The sequence below is a fragment of the Nyctereutes procyonoides genome, unplaced genomic scaffold (genome assembly GCF_905146905.1).
Source record: "Nyctereutes procyonoides isolate TBG_1078 unplaced genomic scaffold, NYPRO_anot_genome, whole genome shotgun sequence".
NCBI lineage: Eukaryota > Metazoa > Chordata > Mammalia > Carnivora > Canidae > Nyctereutes > Nyctereutes procyonoides.
This window is the reverse complement of record NW_026575146.1, coordinates 16,333,017-16,347,732: the sequence shown is the minus strand read 5'-3', so window position 1 is coordinate 16,347,732 and position 14,716 is coordinate 16,333,017. Positions and strand designations below refer to the sequence as shown.

At 42.4% G+C, this 14,716-nt stretch overlaps 1 protein-coding gene across 2 annotated transcripts in view; it reads left to right on the top strand.

The window, feature by feature from the left end:
- PRKN (parkin RBR E3 ubiquitin protein ligase) overlaps positions 1-14,716 on the top strand; it is a 1,295,055-nt gene that overhangs the window by 1,084,842 nt on the left and 195,497 nt on the right. For both annotated transcript variants that reach the window (XM_055312055.1, XM_055312054.1), the window contains one exon: positions 12,493-12,554. In XM_055312055.1, the coding sequence (XP_055168030.1) occupies positions 12,493-12,554 (62 nt within the window). The remainder of the gene's footprint in view (positions 1-12,492; positions 12,555-14,716) is intronic.

Genomic DNA, 14,716 nt, shown 5'->3' with positions numbered 1-14,716 from the left:
CTATTGAAAAGGAACACATAGGGCATTTGGGTGGCTCAGTAATTGTCTCAGGTCGTGGTCCCACGGTCCTGAGATCAAGTTCTGAGTCGGGCTCCCCACAGGGATCCTGCTTCTCCTTCTGCCTATGTCTCTGCCTCTCTCTGTGTGTCCTTCATGAATAAATAAATAAAATCTTTAAAAAAAGGAAGGGAGCGGGGGAGGGAGGGAGGGAGGAAGGAAGGAAGGAAGGAAGGAAGGAAGGAAGGAAGGAAGGAAAAGAAAGAAAGAAAGAAAGAAAGAAAGAAAGAAAGAAAGAGAGGAAGAAAGGAAGGGAGGAAGAAAGAAAAAGAAAGAAAGAGAGAAAGAAAGAGAGAAATAGAGGAAGAAAGGAAGGGAGGAAGAAAGAAGAAAAGAGAAGAAAGAAGAGAAGAAAGAAAGAAAGAAAGAAAGAAAGAAAGAAAGAAAGAAAGAAAGAAAGAAAGAAAGAAAGAAAGAAGAAAGGGAACACACAGAAGAAACTTTAAAGACATAAATAACCTATTGGCAGAGAGAAATTATTAAGATGAGCCTGGTTTTATTTATCAAAGTAATAATGCTTTGAAATTTTATGGTATAAAGTCCTACTGCTAATTTTGAATGCAGTTGCTCAGTCAAGGTATCTTAGTGAGTTTTACATGGGTATGATTAACATTTGGCTCTCAGACTAATTCAGAAATAGCTACTTGGGCAGACTACACGGAGACCCTGATCAGCCTGGCTTGAGCTGGGTGGAAAGGAGCTCATCAAACCGACGGGCATGTCAGGCTTGCAGATGGGCCCCACCCTATTTTGGCTTGTGATTGAAGGCAATTGTTCAGTGTTGTACTGCATTATCTTTGATCACATTGAATCATGATTTATTTTTGATGCCATTTCATCGTTAGCCAGTTTCCTTTCCAAAGTTGTACTTATGGGAAAAATAGAAAGTAACTGTAATTGTCAAGCCTGCATTAGGGATTCTAAGCTATAGCCAAGAGAGAAATTAATCCTGAAAGCATTTCACACCAAACAGCAGCAATCTGCAAATTGCAGATTATTTGTGTCATGTGGACAGTGCCAGTGGCACATCAGAGAGCTGAAATCCGTTTCAATTTTTATCCCAAGCCTGGGTGCTCACGGTTTTCCATTGAACCCAAAGGATATCACAATTGCCCCATGATGATTTGCAAGGAAATTAAAAGGAAAAATAGTGATTGAAGACTCATGTGGCTTTTAATGCTTTTCAAGGGAATATATTTTCCAAATGAGTTTCCTCAACTTCACAGCATGGTTATTGAGGAAATTCAGCACAAGCTTTCCACAAAAGTTGTACTTCAGTTAATCCCCTAAAGGTTTTTTTTGTTTTGTTTTGTTTTGTTTTTCTGAGGTTTTTTTTAATAGCTATTAGTGGCTTTGTGGAAATGATCCACAGCTTTATAATGCATTTTCCTGAAGAGATTCCATATTAGATTGTAAAATCATCTTATTATATGGAGCCAGAATGATAATAAATGTTGATTATAGATATTAATCGAAGAAAAATCCCAGTTTAAAAGTTATCCTTTAAAAAAATAAGATCCAATTCTGTCTTTATATGTTTTCGTAAAATTAAATGTTCTTATTCATTTTTAATACCAAACAAGCAACTTTTTTTATTTATTTACAGCAGGCTCAGATTTTTAGAAAGCAGGTAGGAGAGATGAGTGAGGGTTTAATAGCAGAGAAAAGAAGAGAAAAGCACCAACCTGAGAACATATTGTCCAGAGAAGCCCGGAATGAGATGACATTCTCATTTCAATAACCAAAGACAATGCAACAGGCTTTTAAAGTTGGACACAAGACAAAGAGAAGCTCTCATTGAGAAAGAGGGCACAATGTTAGACAGAAAAGCTTTCCAATCCTGGTCTCTACTGTTTCCTTGAGCAAAGAGAACATCTCCCATATTGGAAAGGAGAAAACAGCCAGTCTCAAGAGGAAGCTCCGCATAAGAAAAATGAGAACAGAGTGAGGAACACACAAGTATTTTAAGTTGCTGTGAGGTCTGCAAGCACATCCACCTGTGACCTCTGAGGCATTGCCTGGGGGTCTTTGAGCAATCATGAAGAACAGAGTTCAGAGTTTGTGAGGTTGGCTTTTTTTTTTTTTTTTAACTTTCCAAAATGAGAAAGGACCAGATCTCAGAAACTGCAGAGCAATGAGTTTGTTATCAGTTTCTGCCATCAACTGAAGAAAAAATTAAATAGTGTGAGCACTGATAAGGTATGTGTAATCATTAAGAGCCACCTCGGATTCACCAAAACCAACTGTGGAAGCAGTCATGGAGGAGGGTGTGGTATGCTCACGGGATCACTAGACCTGAGGTCCTAACCAGCTCTGTCTTCCTGAGACATGGGCCAAGAGGTAACTCGTGGTAGGGGCTGCAATAGCTGGATGTGTGGAGGACCTTTGAGGAGGTCAGAATCTGGAATGAGAGAAGCAGGAAGGGTCAGGGACTCTTGGGAGCAGTCCTCCCAGTGGTCTGAGAGTTCCAAATCCCCACCTTCTAGATCTTCATATAGGTGTTATTTTTCAAAAGGTGAAACATATTTTTAACAGCTTTTTAATTTGATTTATGACTTTTAAATATACGAATAAGTGACATGCTTTTACACTTTCCCTTGGGGCCAACAAGTTAAGGACTATTCTAAACTAAGCTCTTGGATCCCAAGTTCAGGGTGGGCATCATAGAACACTTTATCAGTAGGGTGGAAGGAAACCCATCAGTGTGATGTCAAAGATAAAATGAACAAGTATGAGAACTCTCATCTAAGAAGTCTGACCTTGCAAACAGAGTACATCTGTCAAAGCCTTCTCAGAAAAAAAGCACCATGAAATCTCAATCTTGGGCTCCACAGTATCTGTTCAGGTATCTGATGCCAAATACATGGATGAGTGTGGCAACAACAAATAAATAGGAGACTTGCTTGGTACCACATTTGAACAGGGATATTGCCAACTACAAGCTCAAATCTAAGAATAGAGGGAAGGGAAATGAACATCTGGATGCTTCATATAAATTTTCACATGTATCACAGATTATTGCAGGCAAATAGGTATTTCCCCCAGGGGAGAAAGGTCAGTAAAAGTTTAAAAGGATTAGATATGATCTCTATCACTCCAAAGCTACAACTAATATGTGGAAAGATCCTTCTTACCACAAGAACCTCATTATTAGAATGAGATTCTTTGGCCAATCCTCTGGTCCCCTGGTCCCTGTCACTGAAGTCTTGAGACAAAGTCTGAAATGCAGCTGATAAGTAACATTGTAGAAGAGAATTCTGGACTGACAGAGGGGTTCATCTAGGGATAGTGACAGCTAAGAGTTGTTTAAAAATGAAGACATTTCATTCTTGAATACATGACTATGAGTTACATAAATCTGTCTTTGATCATTGAAGAAATTAAATGGCAGTCCATAAAAATACAGGAATTAGGTAAGATTGTCATTGATATAAACAAAATCATCAGATAGTGTTTGGCAGTTGTGTGACTGTCTTAAGGAAGATATCTGGATGTTTCCACAGTGGTCTGAGTGGTCTGATTACCCATCAGGGTGGCCCCAATCTGAAGCCACTCAGCAGACCCTAGCCTCTGCCTTCCATTTAGAAATCTACTCTCGCTGAAAGTTAGCCTTATTTTGACAAGGCCAGTAGAAAATGGAACATTTCAAGAACCCTTTCTTGCTTAAGTAGTGGCATGTTAATATTTTGTGTTTAAAAATTAAACCTTGCATTTAAAATACAAAATAATTAATTTCTGAGATTTTACAAAACTGATCCTGGGGCAAATAGACTTTCTCTCATACAACCTTAATTAACTCTACACAGGCTTATAAAGTCATCTATTTTCCAAAGCTCTTGTTTGTAAGATCCAAAAGGCAATGACTTTTCCCCTTCATTTATATATTCACTCAGCACATATTTATTGAGTATTACCCTTGGGCTAGACACAGTTCCCATGTCCTTTGAAGCTTTGAGCAAGTCCTTGTTTTCATGGAGTCTGTGTTTGGTGTGGGAAAAGCAGATGTTAACAAATAAACACAACAGAAATCGTGATAGGCCTACACATGGGAGCCCTAATTTTTTTAAGAGAGGGAGTAAAGGGAGGGTCAGAGACAGGGGAGAGAGAGAGAATCTTAAGCAGGTTCCACACCCAGTGCAGAGTCCGACTCAGGAGCTTAATCTCACAACCCAGAGATCATGCCCGGAGCCGAAATCAAGAATCAGATAGTTAACTGACGAAGCCACCCAGGTGCCCCTAAAAATGCATTGTGACTCAATTTAATTAGTTGCCATTGATAGAAGCTTTGTGTGGCAATGAATTCACACTGAATGCCTTATCTCTTTTGGAAAATACAGTGATGTGCAGTATGAATATAAAGACTGGCTCTACCACCAAAGAAAGCCAGTCGTCCTACTTCCTTTTTGTTCATTTTTTCAGTCACTCCATGATGTACGCTTTTAACCTCTAAAATTTTGTGTTGCTTTTGTTTCTCTGTTGTGAGTAGATTTTTGGTGTCTTTGTGGTAGCCTATTTCCTCCCCCAAACACAAGAAGTGTGTTCAAGTTCAACAGACTAATCTTATTAGTTGGAGGATTAAAATAACGTTGTTTATGAAATTCTGAACTTGCGGCATATTTATATGCAAAATCTAATATCCATTTTTGTTAAACCACCATGACAGGGCAGAAAGTAGTTTGCAACCCTTAGAGTCTGGGATTTAGAGGTAGAATTTCAAGGTAGAATTGTCAGTTACTCAGCTGTATCATTTGCTTCGCTCACAACCTGGGTGACAAAAGGTAAATAGCCTTTAAAATTACAAACACGCAGCCACAAGTAGAAACCAGAGCTCCCTCCACCTCCTGCAACAAAAAAAAACAGATCAGCCCTGGCTAAACAGAATTATGAGTCGTCAGTTCTCTTCTTTGACATCTTTGTAGAATATTTGTTTTTAAACCACAGCTTGTTTGCCATAATCATCCATCTGTTGATTGTGTACGCAAGTGATGCCCTTACTATGCGTTACGGCTGACTCAGAAGGCTAAACAGAAGGTACATGAAGCAGTTGCTAACTGTCCCTTTTGTGGAAAATTTGAGTCAGTTTCCCTTATGCATATTTGGATAATTGGATGTGCCGGGAGATCTGGGGGTTCAGGAAATTTTCCCGATTGCCTCTATTCATTCACTTTGTAGATACAGATATGTAAATGATGCAATTTGAAATGACCAGTGGGATAAAAAAAAAAAAAATCTTCCAGCTAGTTCAAAGGTAAAAAAATGTTGTAAAGTTTTATGATATCAAATAAAAACATCAAATTGCTTACTAATCATTTGAGTTTATTATAGTGAGTAAATGGATAAATGAATTAACAAAAGGCAACAAACTTAAAGCCTTAAACATATGCTATCCATACTTTTCTAAGCCCATATGATCATGTGAGTATATCTATGTGTGTATATATGCACATTATAAACACATACACATACTTGATGATCCATTGTTTCTCAGCAGATTGCCCTAATAATCTCAAATATGTCATAGGGAACTGGGCTCCGTTAGCAAAATTGACCTCTAAACATTGAGGGTTCAGGCAACAAGGCATTTCTGGCAGGGCAGCGGAACAACCATCTCAAGCGCAGTCTGACAAGCACCCCCGCTCTCCAGAGGCCCTCAGAAGAGCAGCTACCATTTGCTAGGAGCCCACCGTGTGCAAGGAACTATACTAGGTAATATGTATACAAACACGTGGATACCCACACACACTGTTTACAGCAAGCCCATGAGTTTAATATCCTTACTCTCATTTTACAAGAGGAAGTAAAGGCTTGAAGCTGACACAGTATCTCGGCCCAAGATTGCACAGCTGGTTAGTGATGGGGGTGGACTGTCACTTCATTTCCTTCTCCTGTTCTAGCTTCCTCATTATTTCTCATCTCCTCCAGGGCCAGGGAAATGGGAATGGAGAGAGGGGGACAGGCTGGGACTGAGAGTGCCACCCCCACCCCCGCATGTGGGGTAAAGAGGCTGTGGGATCCACCCACAGGGCAGGTGGCAGAGGGGGATAACGGGACAGAGACAACCAGGGAAATACCTCTCTCGTCTGGGCACCACTTGCTCTTTTGCAGGCATGTTCAGGAAGAAGCCTGTGTCCTAATAGGCATGTCCCCGCCTCCCACATTCTTGATTTTACACATGTTCTTCATTCACAGAAGCGTGCCCGTTTAGTCTGTGCTTTCAACGCAGCTAGATTTGCAAAGCCTTCACAGCCAACCTGACATTTCTTTTCCTTCGGTAGGACACCCAAAATAGCTCTGGATGCAGCACTGCTACTCAGTTCATTTCCTCAGCAATTCTTTTTCAAGGCAAGATTACAACAGATTTAAATGCCTGGCATCGTGCGTATTCTACTATCCAGCGTTTCTCCCCTAAACCATCATCTAGTATGGTTTTTGTCTTGTTTTGTTTTTCATCATCTAGTATATTTTGCAAGTGAGTTAGAGCTTCACATTTGCCCTCCCCAAACAAGTCATGGTTTTCACCTTCTGATCTGCCAAATCTAGAGAAAGTGGTCGGGTCCCCATCACATCAACTGCACCCCCGGCCATCTGATAGTCTTGGGACTTGTACTTGGTAAATCACCTGCTCAAGCCAACATATTACGGAATTTCTTCTGAGCTCTGGGGGTTCTTCCCCAGATCTTCCTTTCTGATAAAGGAAATGGCTCAGCGTCTAACCTTCAGGTCTTGGCTCTCTCCGTTCTTAACCACTCCGACAGTCTCTGTCTTGTAATCTGCGGTCCATTGAAACCGACCCATTTGCAGTTTGTGTGGCTTCCACTCCACGTTGGCAGGTCGGGTTGTCACTTGCTGGATTTGCCTGCCTCTCAAGATTCCAGGGTGACACCTGCTCTCTCATGGGTCTAAGGAAAGTTGCTGGTTTTCAGTTTGCCCAGATTTTCCTTGTTGTAAAGTTAAGAATAATAACTCCCAATCCCTTCACACATCAGAGCTGAAAAAAAGAAGTCCTGACCTTTAGTTCTTAACATAGCAGATCATGCAGCAATTATTTCACATAGCCACTTCCCTTTTAAATTCAGGAAATTTTTAAAAGAAGTAGCAGGAGGGAGCCGTATGTGGAAACACTATTAATATCATTATCAATGCGTTCACTTTCTGATTTTTTTGTCATTCTGTGTTGTTTTCACATACTTTGAAAACTGCTGTTCCAGATGGAGATGGGGATTATTCCTGGTAAAAGATCTCGGCACTGGGAGTAACTGATTTATCCAGGAGCATGTAACCAGTTAGTGAGTGTACAACCAGAGCTTCAATCCAGGCCCTGACCGCAGGAACTTTTATTAAAGGGCATGAAATCCCCAATTTTGGTATTTCGCTTCTGGAATCCATAGCTCCAATTGCTATTTTCAAGTGGTGGCAACGGCTGCAGGCTTTTCCTCAGAGACCATTGTAATGAAAGGAGAAAGGAAGTGAAGGTGCTAACTACATGCTCAAGGCTGGATTTTTGCTGAATATTTAAAGGGAAGACTTGAATAGCACTTTGTTTGAAGTGAACATGCCACAAAGTGGCAGAGCATGAGGAGAGGGAATGATTGGTGCGTTAGTTCTACTAGGGGCTGAGCAGGGACAGGTTAGGACAGATGAAGAATGAGCCCTGTTTTGAGAAAGACACTATTTCCCCTTTTAGTCTGGAGGAGTAGAGACGGATAGAAACAGGGGGTCATAATCAGGAGGGGATATGAAATTCAGGGATGGCGCCCTTGAAAGCTACCAGCTGGGTTCCCTGGAAGTCGAGGCTGAGGCAGAGGATGGAGTACTGGTGTTTATTGGGTTGGCACCTCGGAAGGAGGGGAAGGGAGCCAGCTTGGACAGAGTAGGGAGTCACACTGTCATCCAGGCCTCACAGAGCCTCAGCCCCTGCAGAGCCTCAGAGCAGGTGCAGTCCACGCAGCTAGGTGGTGCTGTCCTGGGCAGCAGATTGGGGTCCCTGGAAGACATGACCTGAGATGAGGCAACTGTCTGCAGCTAAGGGCACGGCTCTGTCACTGTCCCTAGACAGCTCAGCCATGGTCCTTCCTTGTGGGGGGGCTGGGGCCCTTGTCTCCACGTTCACGACAAGAGCTTTACACCTGTGTCAGGTGAAGTCTTATTTTGGGAATGAAGTGTTAGAGGTTAATTAAGAAGAATGGTGATGGTTTGGTGAGTTCCCAAGGGAGGTGAGGGGGTGCTGGCCAAAGAAAACTGAAAGGCCAGCCACAGCCAGGGCCTACCAGGACTGGACCCCCACTCAGCAGGGGTGCAGCATCAGGGAGATGACGTGGTTTCTATTAGACTTCCAGCCCTGGTTGCTACACTAGCAGTGATTGGCAAGACTGGACCCAGAGAAGGAAAAGAAGGTGCGAGGTCCTGGAGGACATGAAAGATGAGTGTTCAGAAAAGACCATGTAACCAATACGCAGGAAGCAAAGCACCTGCAGGGCTGGAGGTCAGAACTGAGACTTCTGGGAGGGGGAAGAGGAGTGGTGTGGGAGCCCCCCTCCCGGGTGCCACCATTGCCCAGCCACCATGTGCCATGGTGACCACATGGCAGGGGACTCATCCACAGAGCACCTGCTGTTGAGTGAGTGCCACATACCCGGGCACTGTTGTGGGAATGGCTGATACCACAGGGACAAGTCAGCAACCATCCCTCCACGTGTCACCTTCGCATTTCAGCAGCTGGTGACAGAGAATAAAGTACATGAGGTGTAAGGTACATTAGAAGATGATTTCACTCTGGAGAAAATACAGCGTGATGAGGATGTGTGGGCAAGGGAGTGAAAACAGGCTGCAATTTCATGCAGGGCCGCCCCAAGCAGTGTCACTTAGAAGGTGACGTTTGAGAAAGGACATGCAGGAGGCAGGGAGCCCCCCCATGCAGATGTCAGGGCCAAGAGCTTTCTGGGGATAGGGAGCAGCAAGCACAGAAGGCTGGAGACAGCAGCGTGTGGAATGGTCAGGAGCAGGCAGGCGATCAAGCCCGGTGGGATGAGGAGGGAGAGAGAGGGCTCAGAGGGTGGAGGACCTAGAAGGCCACTGCCTTCTTTGAGATGGAAACCCTATGGGGCGGGGGGTGGCATGATGTCCCATGTGCACATTTTATTTATTTATTTTAAAGATTATTTGAGAGAGAGAGAGAGAGAGAATGCACAAATGGGATGAGCAGAAGGAGAGAGAGAGAGAATTTCAAGCAGACTCCCCACTGAGTGTAGAGCCAGACACTGGGCTCCATCCCATGACCCTGAGATCATGACCACAGCCAAAACCGAGAGTTGCCTGCTTAACAACGGAGCCACCCAGCCACCATGTCCCCTCACCACGTGCACATTTTAATAGGAGCCTTTCCTCTATGATCTTGAGAAAAGATTTCCCCTTGGGAGCCTGAAGGCAGAGAATGCTGGGCACTGTGAGGATTCAACTGGCCCAAGTAGGCCATGGTGGCTCCAGAAGATGACCCATTGCCATGCAGGAGGAGACTCTGTGTGAAGAATTGGGAAAAAGCAAGAGTGCAGCCCCAGCATTAACAACACTCTTCACGGAATCCTTCTTTGCCAGGCTCTTTCTTTCTCCTGGCACCCCAACCTCCCTCCTCACACTACTGGATTCCCTGTGTGTCTTATGTTTCTAGTTTCATAATTTGGGAACTTGCCTTCACAGGGAGCTTGGGGCTGTCCATTTCCCACACTGATGTTTCTGCAGCGAGCAGGATGCTCCTCGATGGTCTCTTAAAAGTCTTGACCCCTCACACATCTTCCCTTGTAACTAATGCCATATGTGTCCTCGTTTATTATACTTTATTCCTCCTTCCAGGTGTTACAAGTAATTATCTAGTCTTCTGTGAAAGATGTTTATATTGGAACCCTCATTGACATCAATCCTTGTAGTTACATCTTAGGAGAGTGTTAGAATACAAATCCTGAAGACAGGCTAATTTTAAATTCTGTTTCTTATTTTACCTGGCATTAAATGAAGTCAAATAAGTCTTTCTCAAATTTGAGGGACATGGAGGACTACTTTAAAAAAAATCCTCTAAAACCTCCAAGGTTGAATAAACCTATTCCGCAAAATAGTATCCTTTTAAATACATCTCAATATAAATGAGGACATAAACATTTTATATTCCTACAACTGGAAGGCCCCAGTGAAAGTTTATAAATTAAATGTAAATTTTAAAAAAAGTATTCCAGTTAGCTCTGTGAATTGAGTATCACAGATGCTGGCATTTTAAAGCTCCTAAACTGTTCTCCCAGGATGCAGACAAGGCCCTGGCTGGTTGGCTTGGTGTCCCTGTGCCCATGGTCCCCCGCCCCGAGTGCACCTCCTACACTTGGTGCCAGACCATGGGCCCCCCACTTGTTGGGAACACATCCCTAGAGCTCTTTCCTTACGAGTTTCACAGAACTTCCTGTTCCCAAGATGATCTAAAACTCTAGAACTGGTATGAGGCTGAACTTCCACTATAGTTTTTGGTTGAATGGCAGCCAACCAAATAATCCAGTATGACTTCTCCTAATTGTTTAGATAGTTATGAAAATATCTAATATGAGCATCTCGAAAAGAACCTTCAGACTTCATGCCTATGGCATCCAGTTGAACAAACACAGTTCTAATGTCAAGGACCTAGCTTCCTTTCTTTATAGCATTGGTGTGCCTGAGGCAATTAACCTGCTATGTTTTCTGCCAAAATATCCATCTCAGGATTTTCATTTATTTTATTGGTCTATTGTCAGGTGGTGACATCACCCGTTTACATTGTGTTTATATTTTTAAAACTCCTTAGTACTACTTTGGTAAGCATTTACAAACCAGTCTCTCAAAGTATGAAATGTTATATCAAAGACTGTGTCGGGGGATCCCTGGGTGGCTCAGTGGTTTGGCGCCTGCCTTTGGCCCAGGGCGTGATCCTGGAGTCCCGGGATTGAGTCCCACGTCGGGCTCCCGGCATGGAGCCTGCTTCTCCCTCCTCCTGTGTCTCTGCCTTTTTCTCTCTCTCTGTGTGTCTATCATAAATAAAAATAAATTAATAAAGACTGTGTCAAATATAACATCAAACACTAAAACTGTGTTTCAGCATTTTACAAGACCAGAGAATTTCTGAACTGGAATGGACTCTGTCAAATTCATCTCTGCAGTATCTTGCGGAAATAGTCATTTAGCCTGTGTCTGAAAACCTACAGTTACTAGCTCATAAGGCAGTGTAGTCCATTTTTAAGTTAGAAATTTCTTTATATTGAACCAAAGTCTACTGCTGTCATTTTTGCCTATTAGTTCTAATGCTATCTTCTAGAACCAAGCACAAATTGAATCTCTCTGGCAAAGCATAACTCCTTCACCCCGGTGACGATGACAACTCCCTCCTTCCTCAGCCTGTCCTCCCTAGACCGATGTCCTCGGTTACTTTCATCCTCCTTATTTCTCAATGCTGAGTAACAAGGACAACAGCACAGTGATTGCTTTGGTACATTGTGCATGCAACCCGATTCCTCACTAGAAACTTCAACAGATTATGTAATCCATAGACTGTATCTAGGAAATGGGCTTTTATGTCAATTTTTGTTACTAGAGTTAAGATTGTAAATGACTACAACCTAATATGTAGGATTATTCTGTTAAAAAGATAGAGATGGAACATAACTTAAATGTGCTCGCTTTGGCAGCACATCTACTAAAATGATAATTAAGCATGTGCTGGCATACATATATATAATTTATTTACTTATTTCTTTTTACAAATGGAGAAAGAAAATCTGAAAGCCTAAAGAGGCTCCTACTGACTGGGTAGAATGGAAGGTCATGAGCACCCAAACTATTCTGGCTCTCTTCTTGAGTCCTTTCCATAAGAACTCCTTTCCAGACCAAAAAACGGGATCCTTCTGGTCATGACAGATCCTCCTGAAAAAACCAGGCATGGTTCTAAACTACAACCAAATCCCATGAAGATGCGGTGTCCAGCTGCCCTGTCTTCTTTATCTTTCTGTGTGCAGGGTCCCTGCCTGCAAAGCGAGGGAACAGGGTGTGGTCAATAAGGGCAATGAACCTACACTCACCAATTCTCCCACTCTGGTCAGAATCCTGGTTCTCTATGAGGGAGAGTAACACACTGGACAGAAATGATGTGGGAGCCTAAAGCCCCACAAAGGCCAGATCCCAATCAGAAGGAAGAAAAGTCCTGGTGAGGCTCACCTGCAGTTCCTTCCCAGTGTCACAGAGGGGACCTGGACAGCAGTCATAGCTCCCTCAAAGGTATGTCTTTTGTGTGGTTGGTTGGAACATGTTGTGCAGGTAGGTGTGTTTGTCCTCCGCAATAATACTGCAGCTGATAGTCAGAACTGCACATAAAAACACATTACTGTACAGAATGGTAATAACATGTTTGTGATTCATTGTTTTCTCCAACAGCTGGCTGCCCCAACTCCTTGATTAAAGAGCTCCATCACTTCAGGATTCTTGGAGAAGAGCAGGTGAGTCAGCCTCTCAAAGGCAGCGCCACAGTGTCATGAAAGATAGACACTAATGAGACACTTTGGGCTCTCTCCAGGGAGGCAGAGTATGTCTCCTGACCCTTGGCGCCCTAAAATGGGGAAGAAAGCCACACCATAGATATGTGTGAGGACACTCTTTTCCTCTTCTATCCATCAGACCTGACAGGTTATTAATTGGTACATCTGCTATCTGCCAGAGTATTTCATCTCAGGATGCTGGCAGTAAGCAGGCATAACGTATTGGCAGATAAGCAAACAAGTAAGTGCCCAGATGCATGATGCCTAAGAGATCAGTCGTCGCAGGTGGTCTGACATGATGTCTGTGGGTGAGTGTGAGAGCTCCTCTCACCAGACCTTTGCACTTTGTGCATGTTCTCCATATTTCACTGCAACTGCTTTCTCTGGATGTGAATCTGTGACTTATATACAAAGGATGACCCATTAAAAGTAGATTATTTAAGTACTGTGGTACTCAGATGACAGATTCTAAATGGATGTGCTAAGTAAATAATTCAGGGTGCTGAATTATACACACATACTTTTGACTGCATAAAAGTAAATTTCTTAATCTTTGTATAGAATTACAGCTTCCATGGTATTATGTTAAACCTTGATGTCAAGTTATTCTTGAAATGCTTACACCAAATAGTTGACAGCATGAAAGGGAGACCTACCTCACCCTCTTACTGGCTTTTACTCAAAGGACATCTTTGCCACATCTGACCAGGGAATATGCAAAGGAAGATGAGTTTTATTGATGCATTTTTGGTCAGTATGTTTTTCTTTCATACATGTATGTTGTAAAATTGGATGACTGTGTCCAACATTAGATTAAAAACAGAAAGGAAAATTGAGGAAGACACAAAGAGATGGAAAAACATTTGATGCTTATGGATTAGAAGAATGCTACTCAGAGCAATTTACACATTCAATGCAATCCCTATCAAAATACCATGGACTTTCTTCACAGAGTTGGAACAAATAATCCTAAGATTTGTATGGAACCAGAAAAGACCCCAAGTAGCCAGAGGAATGTTGAAACAGAAAACCAAAGGTGGGGGCATCACAATGCCTGACTTCAAACTATATTACAAAGCTGTGATCAAGACAGCATGGTACTGCCACAAAAACAAAAATGTAGATCAATTGAACAGAATAGAAAACCCAGAAATGGACCCTCAGCTCTATGGTCAACTAATCTTGGATAAAGCAGGAAAGAATATCCAGTGGGGAAAAAAGTCTATTCAATAAATGGTGTTGAAAAAATTGGACTGCCACATGCATGAGGATGAAATTGGACCATTCTCTCACACCATACACAAAGATAAACTCAAAATGGTTGAAAGTTATAAATGTGAGATGTGAATCTGTCAAAATCACAAAAGAGAACACAGCAGCAACCTTTTTGAACTTGGCCACAGCAACTTCTTGTGAGACACATCTGTAAAGCCAAGGGAAACAAAATCAATAATGAACTATTGGGACTTCATCAAGAAAAAAAGCCTCTGTGCAACAAAGGAAACAGTCAACAAAACTAAAACGCAACCTAGGGAGTAGGAGAAGTTATGCAAATGATATATCAGATAAAGGGTTAGGACCTAAGATATACAAAGAACTTATCAAACTCAACACCCAAAAAAACAATCAGGTCAAGAAATGTGTAGAGGACAGGAACAGACATTTCTCCAAAGATACACATGGCTAACAAGCACATGAAGAAATGCTCCACATAAGTTGTCATCAAGGAAATACAAATCAAAACCAAAATGAGATATCACTTTACTCTGAGAATGGCTAAAATTAACAAGACAGGAAACAACAAATGTTGGCGAGGATGTGGGGAAAGGGGAACCCTCTTGCACTCTTGGTGGGAATGCACACTGGTGCAGCCACTCTGGAAAACTGTGTGGAGGTTCCTCTAGAAGTAAAAAATAGAGCTACTGTATGACCCAGCACTTGCACTACTGGGTATTTACCCCAAAAATACAGATGTAGTGAAACGATGGGACACCTGCACCACAATGTTCAGAGCAGCAATGTCTATAATAGCCACGCTGTGGAAGGAGCCACGATGTCCTTCAACAGTTGAATAGATAAAGAAGATGTGGTATATACGTACAATGGAATATTACTCAGCCATC